The 17,324-nt window shown below is 48.3% G+C and overlaps 1 protein-coding gene and 1 long non-coding RNA gene across 8 annotated transcripts in view; one reads left to right on the forward strand and one right to left on the reverse strand.

Annotated features, from left to right (window-relative positions):
* LOC149126038 (uncharacterized) overlaps window positions 1-14,146 on the reverse strand; it is a 37,879-nt gene extending 23,733 nt beyond the window's left edge. Inside the window, exons 1-2 of one of the 2 annotated variants that reach the window (XR_016235307.1) lie at window positions 14,006-14,146; window positions 126-199 (exon numbers count right to left, since the gene is read on the reverse strand). This is a non-coding gene — a long non-coding RNA (uncharacterized LOC149126038). The remainder of the gene's footprint in view (window positions 1-125; window positions 200-14,005) is intronic. The other variant, XR_016235308.1, reaches the window with a different exon arrangement.
* The window catches only part of GRAMD2B (GRAM domain containing 2B), a 112,487-nt gene that overhangs the window by 30,833 nt on the left and 64,330 nt on the right, over window positions 1-17,324 (forward strand). For 2 of the 6 annotated variants that reach the window (XM_017341017.4, XM_089334902.1), the window contains exon 1: window positions 13,467-13,693. The exons of 2 other annotated variants lie outside the window; for them this stretch is intronic. In XM_017341017.4, coding sequence (XP_017196506.3) covers window positions 13,611-13,693 — 83 coding nt within the window. In that variant the 5' untranslated portion in view covers window positions 13,467-13,610. Of the gene's footprint in view, window positions 1-13,466; window positions 13,694-17,324 lie in introns of those variants that run through there. 2 more of the 6 variants (XM_070076065.2, XM_070076066.2) reach the window with 1 other exon arrangement.

Here is a 17,324-nt window from a genome sequence, read left to right on the forward strand (position 1 = left end):
AAAAAAAAAAAAAAAAAAAAAAACCTGTGATTTTTCTCATGGCAGGTTAATTAGGGGGAGTTGAAGGTACCACTGTCAGAGGAATGAGACACTGTGGATTGAAAGCACATATTGGGATCACTTACGTGCTACAGTAGACCAGTTTGCATCAACGATGTAATGTCAAGAAGAAAAAGTCAGGCCATCTTGATGTGAGTCCCTTGACAAGCAAAAACACAGAAATAACTAATTCCTAAATGGAACCATGGACTTATATAACTACCACTCTCGCTTCAGATTTCTAACAGCAATTAGGCATCTGGGGGTTGGGGTCTGCCAGCCTGGCAATCAACAGTCAGGATCCTCGGGGTGGGCATTGTAGTGCAGAGTGTGAAGCCTCTGTTGGGGACACGCGCATCCCATACTGGAGTGCCAGGGATAGAGTCCCACCTCCGCTTCTGATCCAGCCTCCTGCTAGTGCACTTGGGAGGCAGCAGAGGACGCCTCAAGCGCTTGGGTTCGTGCCACCCTGGTTACAGACCCAGATGGAATTCCTGGGTCCTGGCTGTAGTCTGCCCTGTCCCTTGCTATCATAGCCACTTGGGGAATGACCTAGCAGATGGAAGATCTGTGTGTGTCTGTTGTGTGTGTGTGTGTGTGTATGAGTATGTCTGTGTGTGTGTGACCCTCTCTCTGTGTGCCTTTCAAGTAAATTTGGATGAAAGAAAACTAAAATAAAATCATCAGGATCCTCAAGAGTAGCAAATGAGTCTGAGAGGCTTTGGTTCTATACTTGATAGAATTATTAACTGGAAAACTCTGAAAAATGTGTGAAGTCATTACCTAGGAAAACTAAACCAATCCCATAGATCTTGGTTTAGTGTTTCAATGTGTTAAGCACCAATCTTTAGTCCTGAGGAAAGAGGACTATATTCCACAGATTTACGTGATACCTTCTGGACCTCACTGGGGAGATAAGCTTCTGCACTTGTAGCCATGAATCAAGACACAAGTACTATGCAGCAAAATAGCAAGACAGCTTCTTCCTGGCACCTCCCAATCAAAGGGCAGACCATGTTTTAAACTCACTCAGTTATCACCACCACTATTGCAGTCTCCCTTCTCACACAGAGGGAATTAAAGTTCAGAGAGATGAAGGAACTCACACAAGATCACATAGCTCATAAGTGATTGATTAGGGATTTTAACCCAGGATCACCCAAAATACGTCACGTGAGAGATTTTGATTCTGCCCATGAGAGGGAGCAGGATGAGGTGGTTGGGGGGGAGGAGGGGGCAGCAGGGGTTAGGAAAGGGAGAGGAAGATCTAGGAAGAGCTGGTAGGTGAGATGCTGTTGTCCAGACAAATGTTCAATAACCTCCATGGACCTTGTTTCCTTGTCTCCAAACATATGGGCGTGGTGAGGTCATCTCGTTGGAATTCAATTCTTATGATCTATCTCAAGATAGGTAGTCTAGAAGGAGAGCAAGTTCTGGGAAACCAACCAACTAAATTATCTGCTGTTACGATACTGGACACCAGTGGTTCCCTCACTGGTACACAGGGTCGTTGGGAACACTAAGCCATCCACACAGGACCCAGTGCGTGACACACAGGGAGTGCTCAGTACTGCACCGGCCTGGCATCCCTTGTTCCTATTTAATCCTGTGTGACTTCTCTTCTTGAACTTACCCAAGCAAGACTCAACCAGATCATGATGGGATTGGCCATGCATCGCTAGGCCATCCTTTGGAGGTAGACAAACTTTGAAAGTACCAACTTTTTTCTTTTTCATTTGGAAGATTCTAATTGGTCATCGAGCTTTTTTTAGATTAAAATGCTGTTTATGCCTCTTGATCGTTTTGCTTATACAGCCCAATTAGCATGTTAAATAGCTAGGTGACCAACTAGGAACCAAGAGGTGAAAAACATACTACTCAAAAACCATGAGTGGTTTAGAAAGTTTCCAACAGGTACTGCATAGGTTATTGAAAATAAAATATAATGAAGAGGGGGCTGGCGCCGTGGCTCACTTGGTTAATCCTCTGCCTGTGGCACCAGCATCCCATTTGGGCACCAGGTTCTAGTCCTGGTTGCTCCTCTTCCAGTCCAGCTCTCTGCTGTGGCCCAGGAGTGCAGTGGAGGATGGCCCAAGTTCTTGGGACCTGCACCCGTGTGGGAGACCAGGAGGAAGCACCTGGCACCTGGCTCCTGACTTCGGATCGGCATAGCTCCAGCCGTAGTGGCCATTTGGGGAGTAAACCAACAGAAGGAAGACCTTTCTCTCTGTCTCTCTCACTGTCTAACTCTACCTGTCAAATATATATATATATATATATATTATATATATATAATGAAGAGGTTACAACTTTGTAATGTTACATGCTAAAATAAATATGAGTGAGAGTGGGCAGCAAATTTATATATACTTAGAAGTTTTCAAAGATTTAGCAAAGACAGAGATAAAGAGACATTTATCCCTAGAAAAAAGTAAGTAAAGAGACAAGGATCATATTGATATCCAAGAGAAAAAGGCAATAAAACTTCATGTGTGTTGGTATTTTCTTTCTTCTTTCTGTTACTTTATTAACTCAGGTGATTTTTTTGTTAATATAAACAGAATAGATTTAATGTATTTCATAGACAAAATGTTAAGATCACGATACTTCTCTCCCATCCTTCCTTTCTCAATCCCCCCTCCTTTTTTTGTTAATTTTTGTAGTAACATATTTTCAACTTTCTTTATAGTCACAGGCTTATACTTGATACTTTATATCACTAGACAATGTTCAACAAGTAAAAAGTAGAACGGTTACTCTGGCTAAAAAGATTTGAGGCTTTTCTTCTTACTTTTTAACTTTGAGACTTTACACATGTTAAAATGCACAGTCTTAAGTGCATCCTGAATGTCTGCATCAACTCAGGGAGATGAATATTTAGAACATTCCCAGTATCTCTTAGGGTTCCCTGCTTCCCCGGTCCATTCCCTCAAGGTAACTACTGTGCGTACTTCCATCACTTTTGAAATGTCATTGCTCTCTCTATATTTATCTAAATATTTGTTTATTCATTCATTTATTCAAAAGAGAAGGAAGGAGAGGGCGAGGATGATACAGAGAAAATGAGAGACAGCAAGAGACAGAGAAATCTTCCATCTACTGATTCATCCCCAAAATGCCCACAACAGCCTGGACTGGGTCAGCCCAAAGCCAGATGCCTGAAACTCAGTATGGGTCTCCCACATTGGTGGCGAGGGCTCAGCTTCACAAGACAGCACTTGCTGCCTCCCAAGGTGCACATTCACAGGGAGTTGGACTGGAAGCAAAGCCTGAACTGGAATCCCAGCACTGTGACACGGGATGCAGGCATCCCAAGTAGCAACATCACCAGTGCACCACACCTGCCACATCTAAACTTTTGAAGTAGATAACAGGCAGAAAATGATAATGAAAAAGAGAAGGAATCCTTTATCTGATTTTGTGTTTCCGGAATGTGCTAGAGTATCTTCATTAGAGAGTGTATTCAGCAGAAATTTAGTAATCACTGGACTCCCAAGGCTACAGGGAAGTCATTCCCTGATTCAGTGAAAACTACAGCCTCTAAATTCTTCCCATAGAGAAGCTGGATTACCAATGATGTCTGTCTTAATCTAGAACAAAACAGAAATTAAGCCAAACATCTCACAATCTCAGTGTTTAATGTAAGTGAGATTCAATAAACTCTAAACAAAACCTTCTGCCTCATGGTTAATAAAGTCAAAAGAATAAAATAAATCAGTCAAACCCAAACACTTGACTACATCATCAAGCTAAACGCTCTGTGCACAGAGATGTCTCCGATTTGACATCAATGGAGCACAAGTTTGATTCATTTTTCAAGTAACTGATAATTTGACCTTTTGGCAAACATTTTTCACCTCACCTTTCTGGTAACTTTCCAATTATTTAAATGGAAGCCCCGAGGACAATGAATGACAGAGAACAGCTTTCTGGCCAGCAAGGCACTGAGAACTGAGATCTTGCTCCATTTGAACCCCAGTCTATGAGTTAAGTTAGTACAATGTTCTAGTTTGCTCAATATTATTGGACAAATTCCACAAATAAGAGCACCTTTTGTGAATGAAGGATGTATAAGGAGACTTCAACAGGTTCATGGGAAGTTGAAATAAAAGAATCACTTTATCCATGAACTTCTTCAGAGCAACCCTGTCTGGCTCCCGACTTTTATGGTAGCCATCGTAAACCTGCACTCTGTACGAGTTCATTTCTTGTTGACTCTTCATTTCAATGACTCTTTTACAAGTTAAGCTGAAGCTGTAATGATGACAAAGGCTTCCCAGAAAAAGAAAAACCCAGGAGACGTGAGGGATTATGCGTCAGCAGTCAGACACAGCAAGGCCTCTGATCTAAGGACAGAGACTCAATCTGTGCCATGAGGAAATCAGCCTGAACAGGGCTGGGGACTCTGGGGACGGAGGTCACAAGTTGTGGCTCTTTGGTAGTTCTCTCCAGCGGGTGACACAGTGCCCCCAGACCCTGAGGGCTGCTGAGCAAGGTCCCCGACTTCTTAAAAACAGTACTCTGGGCTGTAAAAATGGCGATGATGATGACCCATGGTTTGCAGGAACTGAGGCCTCACTGTGTGTCTGGCACACTACACTACATCTGCTGTACGCATGATCTCTTCACGTTCCCTTAGCATTCTACAAGACTGATGCTCCCGCAGATGAGGGCATGGAAACTCAGGGAAGGGAAGTCACGTGTCCCGGACAGCTCGGTGTGTATTTGGAATTCAGATCAGCCTGTCTGCTAAGCATTCCCTAATTCTACCTCCCAGTCTGCAGCCTCATATCGCCAGGACAACTCACTCAACTTGTTCAAACAAGAAGAGGTGTTTACTGAAAGGATTCCACAGCCCATCCCTTGGACACCCAAGGGCAGAAGAGTAAATATTCTAAGACCACCTGGGAAGTGCAGCTAAGAAGCTGGGAACAAGACCACCCCCACTTCTCACTGCTGTTCCTCTGTTGTGTCGACTGCCGATTTATACCACAGTTCTCAGAATTTGAGGGCTTAGGATTCTGAAAGACCAAACATGTCCCGTGTCTGGCTCTCCCTCTGCTATGTGTTCATTAGAGAACTTATTTGTCAATGGGAGGTAAAGATTAATTTTTAATTTTATTTCTTTGATTAGTACTAAAAATAAACATCAGATTTGGGTTTTAGTCTATGATCCTAATATACAGGGAAACATTCTGTCTTTATCTTGTATGGTTTTTTTTTAAGATTTTATTTATTTATTTGAGAGGTAGAGTTACAGTGAGAGGGAGAGACAGAGAGAAATGTCTTCCTTCCGTTGGTTCGCTCCTCAAATGGCTGCAATGGCCAGAACTGTGCCAGTCCAAAGCCAGGAGCCAGGAGCTTCTTCCGGGTCTCCCATGCGGGTGCAGGGGCCCAAGGTCTTGGGCCATCTACCACTGCTTTCCCAGGCCATAGCAGAGAGCTGAATTGGAAGAGGAGCAGCCAGGACTACAACTGGCGCCCATATGGGATGCTGGCACCGCAGGTGGAGGATTAACCTACCGTGCTACTTCGCCAACCCCTATCTTGTATGGTTTTAAAGGTTGAAGCTAGCAGCCAGTGTCATCGTGCGGCTGGTTAAGGCCCTGCTTGTGACTCTGGCGTCCCCTATAGAGTGCTGGTTCAAGTCCCAGCTGCTCTGCCTCTGATCCAGTTTCCTGCTAACGCACCTAGGAAGGCATTCACAGGCCCAAGTAGTAGGCCTGCTATCCACTTGGGAGACCTGGATAGCGTTCCTGGCTTTGGCCTGGCCTAGCCCTGGCTCTTCAGGCCTTTTGGGAGAATAAACCAATATTTGAAAAGTTGATCTCTCTCTCTCTCTCTCTCTCTCTCTCTGTCTCTCTCTCCCTCCTTCCCTCCCTCCCTCTCCCAGGAATGGGGATACATTATTTAGTTTCTCTGGTGACTAGATTTCAATAATTACCATCTCCTCATGAAACTATTTCAATATCTTTCAGTTGTTTCCACGACATTTCTGGGTCAAGTTCTTCTCCCCTTCGTTCCTATATCTTGCCTAGGTAAACTGGAATTGCTGTAACTCCAAGGTCTAGGTTTCCATCCTCAGCGCCAGCTGCTCTGTTACTTCTGCATTGTATTTCATTAATAGATTCACATTCCAGGACAAAGCACAGAGCTTGGACTGGAGCCCAGCTCTCTTGACTTCCAGCCTAGGGCCTTTTCTAGGAGTTGTGTGGATGTGTGTGTGTGTGTGTTGGAGGGGCAGAGATTGGGTGCTGTGTGCGACCCAAACCAGAAGAACAAGAAGCAGTGAATGGCCATGCCTTTCCCTTCTCTCCATTTGATACCAGGATGATCCTGGCACCGAGCATGTGGTTGTGAGAGAAGAATGTGATAGCTTTTGACGGAGGTTCTGAGAATGTAGGTTCTGTAAGCTCCTGTTTACTGATCCTGTCTCCTGCTGGACTATAAGCTCACAGCAACCACAGTGCTTACTCATTTTTAAGTTCCCATCACCCAAAATATGGCCTCGTACATAAAATGTACACAAAAATGCTTGCTGGAAAAAAAAAAAAAGGAAGAAAAGAATGAGAGAGAGAAGGAAGGAAAGAAGGAGGTGGGAAGGAAGGAGGCAGATACAACAAAGGACATCTGTGTAAGAGTCGACCAAAAAGTGAAAGTAATTTTGAGAAAAATCAAAAAACTTTCTTATTTGCCAGTGGAGCCCTGTTCATTCATTTCTCACCTGCTTATTCTTTGCTGAATTTTGTTGGGAATGACTTTTAAAACTGAGGAGTGTGACACAGAGAAAATCTTTGAAGAAAAGATAATGAAATATAAATAGCAATTGCAAAACAACCTGAAAGTGTGTAAGAAAGAAACAAGTCAGAATAGCCAATAAGGAGTGTACAAGTGATAGAAAGAAAATAAGAAATGTGTAGGCACTAATTTAAAAGTAACTAAATATTAAGTGTTTCAAAGCAATGTGTCAGCTGCAGTACACATTTCCTAGGGAGAAAAAAACAGAACATGGCAAACCCTGGAGCGTGCAGAGAAAGGCCAGTCCCGGCATTGATGGAGTGATCGTCAGTTCCCACAGCACAGGAAGGAAGTAGCTGTGTGAATGTTTCTCTTTAAAAATGAGCACTTCCATAGCTCTACAGCATTGTCTATGGGTGCTAAACAGTGGTTCCTGACCTTGTTCTAGAGCTGCGCCATCTGGGAGTCATGGGACCTCTGTAATCAGCTTAGGCCCACAAGTGACAGTAGCACAAGCCGAAGATTTTCTTTTTGAGTTGGGGGTGGGGGAAGAGATATTTTTACCATTTTTTTTTTCATTCACTTTTTTTTCCTTTAAATTCAAAATCACAAAAAAACAGTACTGTCCAACACAGAACATCTCTGTTGTTCCTAATTCCACATAAACATGGATGAGATTCAACAGGTAGAAGCAACCACCAGCCAAGGATGCATTCACTTAACAAGTATCTACTGAGCACTTAACATGAACCAGGCACCCTGCACAGCGTAGCAAACACAACCCATAAGCTCTTTGGGTTTGAGAAAAGTTGGGTTGTGGAATCTGGGGGGAGAGAAAAGATACTATGTCTATTGAAACTCTGTTATTAATGTCCTTACTACCAACAAGTTTGAATCTCTCCCACTAGAACGCTACAGCCACCACGGTATGAGTTTTGCCTGCTTTGCTCACTTCTGTATCTCAAGCAATGAGAACAGGGCTGTTAGAAACAAGCCCAGCGCCTAATCTATTATCTGGAGCGTGGGAGCTGGCCGCCAGCAGCCGCCCCCAGGGGACAACAGTTCCTGGTATCCGTATCTGGCGTGGTTGTCACACCATGATTCTGGGCTAGCCCGGTGGCTCACCATTGAGCAACATAACACAGTATACATGAGGCTGCCTGACCTGCCAGGCTGTCTCATAAGGAGCCTAACAGTTTGTACCTTAGCATTATGGGTCATACTGTCTGGAAAAAGCTAGGCAACAAATAAATAAAAAAACACACCTGTATGCACACCATCGTACTTCCAGGAAGCCAAAACCAGCCCTGTGTAGGCCCACATGGAGATACTCAAACACTCAGCTACCCTCGGCTTTTCCAGACACGCCAGCTGGAGCAATGGACTTGGGAGTGGAAAGTCGAGCTGCTCGGCTCAATCTTCAGCTGACTCTAATCCCGACTTCAAATGCATGAGATCGTAAGTGACAACCATCCAGCTGCACCTTACCAACCTGCAAAACCATGAGATAATAAACTCCAGGTTTTGCTGTGGTTAGTTGTACAACAATACTAACTGCAAAAGGCAGCCATTAAAGATTGCTCTAGATTCAAGTATTTGTTCCCCTGCGTACATTGCCTTTTTTTTTTTTTTTACAGGCAGAGTGGACAGTGACAGAGAGAGACAGAGAGAAAGGTCTTCCTTTGCCGTTGGTTCACCCTCCAATGGCTGCCGTGGCCGGCACACCGCGCTGATCCGATGGCAGGAGCCAGGTGCTTCTCCTGGTCTCCCATGGGGTGCAGGGCCCAAGCACTTGGGCCATCCTCCACTGCACTCCCGGGCCACAGCAGAGAACTGGCCTGGAAGAGGGGCAACCGGGACAGAATTCGGTGCCCCAACCGGGACTAGAACCCGGTGTGCCGGCACTGCTAGGTGGAGGATTAGCCTAGTGAGCCGCGGCACCGGCCCATACATTGTATTCTCAGCTGAAGTTTCCGGGAGGCTGTCCCCTGCCCTCCTTCAAACACTCTCCCACATGGCATGGGTCTCTGCCACTAAACCTGTCTAGCACCCTTCACTCTCCTGCAACCCTAAAAGCACCGGCTGGAAGTCCGGAAAGCTAACTCTTCAACCTGAGCAGGCCGCTGTAATTTCAGCCAAGTCACTAAATTCCCTGAAGTTCAGGTTCTTCTAGGAAAATTATGGTAGAGATTTAATGTTTAAATTTTGTTTGGCGTGTGGCTGCCAACACTTTCCTTCTCAGAATAGAGATATGCAAGGGGAGCTCTAACTGAAAAAGAAGACACTGTGCTGGAGAAGTGTTAAGAAGGAGACTCTGGGCCGGCGCCACGGCTCAATAGGCTAATCCTCCACCTAGCAGGCCGGCACACCAGATTCTAGTCCCCATCGGGGCGCTGGATTCTGTCCTGGTTGCCCCTCTTCCAGGCCAGCTCTCTGCTGTGGCCAGGGAGTGCAGTGGAGGATGGCCCAAGTGCTTGGGCCCTGCACCCCATGGGAGACCAGGAGAAGCACCTGGCTCCTGCCTTCGGATCAGCGCGGTGTGCCGGCCGCAGCGTGCTGGCCGTGGCGGCCATTGGAGGGTGAACCAACGGCAAAGGAAGACCATTCTCTCTGTCTCTGTCACTGTCCACTCTGCCTGTCAAAAAAAAAAAAAAAAAAAAAAAAAAAAGAAGAAGGAGGAGGAGGAGGAGGCGGCCCTGGAATCAAGGACCCAAGTTCCAGGGCCAGGTGTTCTCCTCATTTGTCCCAGGAGCCTGGAGCTCCCCCACCCATGCTGTGAAATCCCCGCACGGGATGATCTCAGTGGCCTTCCCACGCCCCCGGTTGGGCTCTGTACCACTTATCCTATGAAAACAGACATGTATTTTTAAACGCTGGGACAGATTTTCAGCTCATTTATTTGTAGCCTTTATAAAACATCATTTATTTTTACTTTTTAAGGAGTATTGATCTTTCATTGCTTCCGTTTCCCACTGAGCCAGGCTCCTACCAGTGTTTCTTAGCCACCCTCTGGTCTCTGGACCACTATGCCCTGCCCATCCCTCTCAGCACAGCTGATAAGCTTAGTTCTTTCTTTATCTCTAGGGGGAGAAATGGAATGTTTCAAAGCTCACAACTTATCACTAGGTTTGGGAAATGCTGGTTTAAAACCACTGTATTGATTTGTCTTCATCATATTTTCAAAGACTATCATAGGAGATCCATAGCCTACTACAGATTCCCATCCCAATACTGGATGGTTACAATCATTAGAAAACTTCCTTTTCTATTTGACCTAAGCATTCAAAAAAAAGGTGCCCCTTCAAGTGATGCTTCTCAACTTTCATTGTCACATACAACTTTCAAAAACATCTAAGAATTAAGTTTTCCAGTGTTAGTGCCTGAATGATCTCAGCTCTTTTCCATTTTTTCCTTTGGATACTGACCTTAATTGAAAACAGGAATGGTCTGAGAAGTTTTCCCAGCATTCCTTGATTATGAAACATCATGCATAGTTAAATTATTATAGAGCTTCCTAGTTTCACCTTGAGATGATCAACATCTTCTAAAACATGTCATCAGACAATATGCATAAAATTCCAAGCATGGAGAAAGACTCTACCTGCACTTATATTGGCTAATAAATATGCATCCTGTGACGTCTATAAATTAGGTAACTGGGATCACACATGCAATCCACGTTCCATTCTCATCTCCCAGTTTATTTGACCTCTGCCCTGAGACTATGGGCAGGTGTATCTCTCATCTAATCAGTGTTAAAAGCAGGTCAACGTCTGACCAATAGTCTAAGCTGCTTGAAGAGAAACTCCTGCCTCCTTGAAGGCGCTGGGGTGGGCATTTTCTGGCACAGCTGCTTCAATCACTGCAAAAACAGTCCTCAGAACTCTTCCTCACTGATGTAAGAAACAAGACTTCAGCTTCCCAGACGCTTGGAGGAAGAATCACCAAAACCTCTGGATATGTATTTTAGGAAGAATCTTACGTCTTTATTTTGTCACACTGCAGTGAAACTTCCCCTACTGCTTAGCTGCTGCTGCCTTTTAAATATGGTATTCCATTGTAGCCCCAAGAAGAACCAAATTGGGCAGCTGTTTGGCAAGGTCTCTTACACGTCAGCAAACGTGCTCCTTCCTAATCCCCTCTCTGCTGTATCTACTCAATCTGCTACTTGCCTCTCCAGCCCCTCCTTTCCCTGCACGCCCCCCTGTTCTCTCTTGGTGAAGACCACAGCACTGGAAGTCCTCATCTCATACCCTCGATGAGTTTCAGGGGCTCCCTGAGCCATAAGCCCACACTTGTCTTTATTCATCTCTCAGAATGGATTAACCACCATTTTTCACAGAATGGCATGTGGCCCACCAAATCCACTCCCAGGTATATAAACATAAGAATTGAAAACAGGGACCTGGACAGATACTTGTACAGCAGTGTAGATGGCTACCTCACTCACAACAGAAGATGGAAATAACCCCTTATCAGGTGAAGGGATTAAAACACGTGGTCTATAGTCTATAATGGACTTTTTTTTTTTTTTTTGGACAAAGTGGACAGTGAGAGAGAGAGACAGAGAGAAAGGTCTTCCTTTTGCCATTGGTTCACCCTCCAATGGCTGCCGCAGCGCGCGCTGCGGCCAGCGCATTGCGCCGATCTGAAGGCAGGAGCCAGGTGCTTTTCCTGGTCTCCCATGGGGTGCAGGGCCCAAGCACTTGGGCCATCCTCCACTGCCTTCCCGGGCCACAGCAGAGAGCTGGCCTGGAAGAGGGGCAACCGGGACTAGAATCCGGTGTGCCAGCACTGCAAGGCGGAGGATTAGCCTAGTGAGCTGTGGAGCCGGCCTATAATGGACTATTAATTCAGCCAAGATAAGGAACAAAATCTGCTATGACATGAGTGGACCTTTAAGATAGTATGGGAAACACAGAAGGAAAAATAATGTATAATTCCACTTAAGTTGACGTATATGCAACAAACCCGTAGTGACAGCTCGTGGAAGACAGTGCAGCTGGGACGAGAAGGAAGAGCTATAGTTGAATGGACATTTATGTTGGGGATGATAAAAAAAAATTGGGGGCATGGATAGTGGTGGTGGCTATACCACGTAGTCAATGTATTTGGTGAAACTAAACTTGTATGTTTGCCAGTGGTTAAAATGGTAAGTGTTACTATGTATATTTCACAACAATAAAATTACTTAGAAGGAGGAAGTCAGTGAGGTGTGAGCCCAGTAGCAGTTTTCCAGGGCACTTGAAATTTGAGGGATCACCAGCCAGAGTCTTGGAGTGTCAAAACCTCCTCCCAATTCCAAGCCCACCCTCATCCTGAGGGCCCACAGGAAGAGACAGAGACTACGGGGCCCTCCCAGCTTCCAGGTCACCCAGAGAAGCAGCCCTCCACCCCCACCCCTCACCGGATACCTGCAGCGGGGGCGGGGGGGGGATGGTCAATGATCAGAAAGAAAAAAAGAGAACTGATTAAGCGCACTGTTAAGGAACTTAGGAGCACTCTTTGGCTTTACTTACTGAATTACAAGAATCAATTCTGCAGGAAGCAGGCTACAACCGGATGCTTTGGCTCTCTCAGTCCAAAAACAGAAGCCAATAAATCCAGAGGGATTAAGAAAACACTGGAAAGGACTCTTATCTCCATAGTGCTGGTGGTTATTTAGAAGGACGGGTGCTTTGCACACACGCACGCACACAAAAACACACATCCATAGACATATACACGTACGATGGTTGCATAGGCGTTGTCATCAAAATAGGTTCTATTTTTGTTTTAAGCTGAGCAGCTCAGAGAGCGCTCTGATCTAATGATTCACTCCCCAGACAGCCACAACAGCTTAAGTCTGGGTGGTGCCCGCTGGGAGCCGAAACTCAACCCAGGTCTCCCACGTGGGCGGCAGGGACCCAAGAGCCATAGCCATCACGGCCGCCTCCCGCGGTTCGCATCAGCAGGAAACTGTTACTGGGAGCAGGGCAGGGACTCAACCCCAGGCAGGCTCTGGGACAGGGCACGTGGGCATCCTCACCGCCAGGCCAGTCGGCAGCCCCTGTGCGCCTCGCTCTGGTTCTGGATGCTCTAGGGCTACAGAACCCACAAATGCCACGCGCACAAATGCCATCTGCTATCCTTGCCACGACGCCTGGAACATGCTCTCTGCCAAAACGCCAAAGCTCAGCCCAGGGGAGAAAGCCGAGGCCCGGGGAAACAGGGGTCCGGGAGCGGCGCGCCCCTCTCCACCCCGACGCCCCAGCAATCACCCAAAAGAGAGTGCGGCCGCGGCCGCCTCTGCTTCCCTTCGGTTATTTTCGCATGAAAAATTGAGCAGCCCCATTGTATGAGCGCGGAGAGGCGGCCCTCGCGCCGGCCACGTCCCGACTGAATAATTCAGGCCCGGGCGCAGGCCAGGCGGCGCGGTGCTGGGGCCCCCCACTCGGCAGGCTCCGTCTCCCGGGGCTCGAAAAACCCCCCGGTTCCGGGCGCGGCGGGAAGGCCGCCCCCGCCCGCCACCCGGCCCGGCAGGCTGGGCCTGGGGTGGGCAGAGGCGTCACCTGCCCGGCCAATCGGCTGCGTCGGCCCGCAGGACTCGCTCAACAGGTTTCCTCCTGGTGAGCCGGCCCGCAGGGTTGGGGGAAGAGGCTGTCACTTCGTTCCGACCCACCCCCGCCCCTCCTCCCTCCCTTCCCCGGCTCTGCCCCGCCGCTCCGGGCCAATCGCGCCCGCCCCCCGACGCGCCCTGGCCCGCGGCGGCCCCGGGAGCTCGGCCCGGCCCGGATGCTGGGAGCCGGGGAGCCGGCGCGCGGGGCTGACGGCGCCCTCCGGAGCCGGGCCTGATGACCGAACTCCAGCCCGAGGTGGACGACGCCAAGACTGCGAGAGTGCCCGGGAAGCGGGAGGGCCGAGTCGGCTCCGCCGCGTAAGTACGCGCGCCGGCGGGCGGAAGCGCGCGCCGCTGCCCGGCCTCCAGCTGGCCGAGCCGCTCTGGGCAACTTTTCCGTGGCCGCTCCAGCGCCCTGAGCTTGTTCCGTGGCTCCTGCCAGATCCTCTCTCTCTCTCTCTCTCTCTGCCCCTGGGGGATGTGAATTACTTGATGGGAAGGCGCGAGCCGGGCCGTGGGGTTCCCGACGCTTCTGCCCTGAGAAGTTCAAGGCTCGGAGCGGGGGAGGGATGAGCGGCCCGCCGTGGCGCGCGGGAATCCCGCCCCGCGCGGCCCCCGAGTGTCCCTTACTCTGGAAGTCGCTCTTGCTCTCTAACTCTGAAAAAGGCAGGCGTCGCCCAGGGTTTCCCTCTTTGCTCTGCCGGGAAGCTTCTCTGAGACCTTGCGTGGCAGGACGAGACCGAGCCAGATGCGCCCCGGGTGACGGCACACAAGGTCCGGTTTTGCGGAGCTGATGCCTCCTGGGAGCAGGCAAGGCTTCGTCTCCACCACTTGCAGCGGCGAGTCCTTTCTTGTAGACACCACAGCCTTGTTCCAGGCTAGGTCTGGGTGCCTGAAAGCAGGCTCAGCTGTGCGTCGCTTGAGATTCCGCTTACTTGGGGAGAACAGCTGTGTTCGCTGCTTTGATGGGCGGCTGCAGGGCTGTTGACTGCGTGGCTCTGCAGGGTCTCCCTTGGTCTCCCAGCTTTCCCAGCCTAAGCTGAGCCTCTGTGGACTCCGTGCAGCGCTGCTGTGGGGGAATCTCCCCAAGTTGTGTCTGCTTTGTCAGCCCGAAATAAATTCCTAACTTTGTAGTAATTCATATTCAAGAACAAAAGATGAGCTCAGAGGGGTGGGTGTTTGGCTCAGCAGTTAAGTTGCTGCTTGAGATACCCTCATCCCACATTGGGGGGCCTGGTTCCGCTCCCAGCTTCCCGCCTGGCTTCCTGCACCTCCGGGAGACAGTAGGTGGTGGCTCAGGGGCCTGGGTGCCTGCTGTCCACGTGGGAGACCTCGATGGTGTTCTTGGCTCCCAGCTGTTGCAAGCATTTGGGGAGGGAACCAGTGGACAGATTTCCAACTGTCTGCCCTTCAAATAAAAAATGGAAATAAAAATTTTAAAAGATGAAGGATCAAAATCCATTTCCTTTGCACTATGTGCTTTTATTTCTATGAGGAAGAGGCCATGGGCATGGTTATAGGTGGAGGTGACGGGTGTGTGGAGTGACAGCAGCAAGCCTGCACCCCCAGACTTGATCTTAGTCCAGGACCCGCTGGGAAAGGCAGTCTTGAGTTCCAGTTACACAGAGCAGAACGATGCAGGTCTGTCCAACAGTTAGGCAGTTTGAAGTCTTCGTGTTCCCAGTAGTCTAGATTTGCAGTTAAGGAATTGGTTTTGATTGAAAAGTCTTCTGTAGCATTTACCCAGATTCTCTTAATCCAGCATTCACGAGATGTTGGGAAAGTGATGTCGGTAGAAAACAAGTCTAATCCCTTGGAGGCTCGGGACCCCATCCCAGAGCTCTGTTTGGAAATCCTGGTTTCATGGATTTGCGTTCGTTCAACAAATACGGCGGTACTTATTTTACATTATGGTGGACACTGCATGGCTGGACGTGGCCTGGGATCTGCCCTCCTGGAACTCGCCAGAGCAGGGCAGAGGAGGGGCAGCACACAGGTGTCCTACCAGGAAACTTCAGAAATGGAATGAACAGAAACGTTGTATTTTGGTGCAAAAATCTCTTGAATCCACAGCTACTTGTTTCATCACAAGCATTTTCCATCCTCTCTGAAGATGCCTGGTGCTGTGCTGCAGGCTCAGGCCAGCGCCAGGAACAGCCTTGTGTGTGTGTCCCTGGGTCGTCCCTGCTCGCGAGCCTCTCTGGTGAACTTCGGCAAGCGCCTAGGAGTCGAAGGGATTTTTGTTTGTTTTTCCCTGCAACGTGGTGTTTCCTAAGCGTAGTGAGGCCACTTGTGACTCAGTCTTCTGTCTTACATGCGCCCTTCTTCTGGGTTCTTGAACTCTTGCTTCAGGATAGAATGAAAATAATTGTATGGGAGAAAAGGGAAGGTGTGTTATCGCAAGTACGTTCTGGTAGGAGATTTCCACGTTGAAATCCTTGGAGGTGGCTGAATTTTTGTGCTCAGTTTAACCTCTCCATTTGAAGCTTAGATTCATTGTCACTGAGTTCAGAGCCTTGTTGGATCTCGGGGTCCCAGTGAAGGGGTGGTTCTCGGTTCTTCTATCCTCTCCTTCACCCACCCCCTTGTGTCTGTAGCTGCTCCCACTGCCTCATGACCAGAATGTAGCCTCTTAGACAAGAACAGCTGACGTTGCTTGAGACTGTTTGCCGTGAGATGAGGATCACCTGGTGTGTAGACAGACTGAAGGAGGCACTCTTAGCTCTATTCGACATGGAAGAACGATGCAGCTCTGAGAAGTTCAGCAGTTAGACAGCATCAGCAGAGCTAATGCACGGGCAGCTGAGATTGAAGCCAGCAGCTTCAGGATAGAATGATCCGTGCTGATCCGAAGGCAGGAGCCAGGTGCTTCTCCTGGTCTCCCATGGGGTGCAGGGCCCAAGGACCTGGGCCATCCTCCACTGCATTCCCTGGCCACAGCAGAGAGCTGGCCTGGAAGAGGGGCAACTGGGACAGAATCCGGCGCCCCGACCGGGACTAGAACCCGGTGTGCCAGCGCTGCAAGGCAGAGGATTAGCCTAGTGAGCCGCAGCACTGGCCACAATCATGATTTGTCGATTAAGAGTATTAACTTAAAAATATATTTCTTATAAAACAACCACTGCACTACACGCCCTTTAACCTCTGCCCCAAAACCTGGTGGCACTGAGTGACCTATCCTGAAAACCAGGCTCCTCCATGATGAATGCAGACACGCCAAGACTATTTCAGCCTCCTTTGCTGATGCTGGGCAGCTTGTACATTTCTCATTGCCACATCATCATGCCAACAGCCCTCTACTTAAAGAAGAGACAGGGAGCACTCCCCTGTTCATTGCAGCATTATCCACAGCAGCCGGTGAATGCATAAGGAAAACGGAGTGTGTGCACAGTGGACTATTACTCTGCCTTCCAAAGTGGGAAACCCAGATGGAACTCAGGACAGGATGCTAAGTGACACAAGCCAGGCACAGAAAGATAAATACTGCGTTATGTCCTTTAGAAATAGAATATTCAAAAGTTGAACTCAGAGAAGTAGTGAGTAGATGTAACAATTTCCAGAGGCTGGGAAGGTGGGGAGGGGATAGAGAATTGCTGCTCAGAGGATACCAAGTGTCAGGTGGACAGCAGGAATAGTTTTGCGATCTATTGTACATGGGATGACGGTAGTCATTAATAATGTGTAATAGCTAAGTGTCACATTATTAGAGATGAGAAGTAAGTAAGGGGTGGGTATGTTAATATTTGACAGTTATTCTACCTTGTATGCATATATTGAAAGCATACTGCACCACACAACAGCACAATCATGATTTTTTTTTTTTTTTTTTTGACAGGCAGAGTGGACAGAGAGAGAGACAGAGACAGAGAGAAAGGTCTGCCTTTGCGGTTGATTCACCCTCCAATGGCCGCCGCGGCCAGCGCACCGCGCTGATCCGATGGCAGGAGCC

The sequence above is a fragment of the Oryctolagus cuniculus genome, chromosome 6 (genome assembly GCF_051225735.1).
Source record: "Oryctolagus cuniculus isolate XC-2025 breed Fujian yellow rabbit chromosome 6, ASM5122573v1, whole genome shotgun sequence".
In the NCBI taxonomy this organism is placed as follows: Eukaryota; Metazoa; Chordata; class Mammalia; order Lagomorpha; family Leporidae; genus Oryctolagus; species Oryctolagus cuniculus.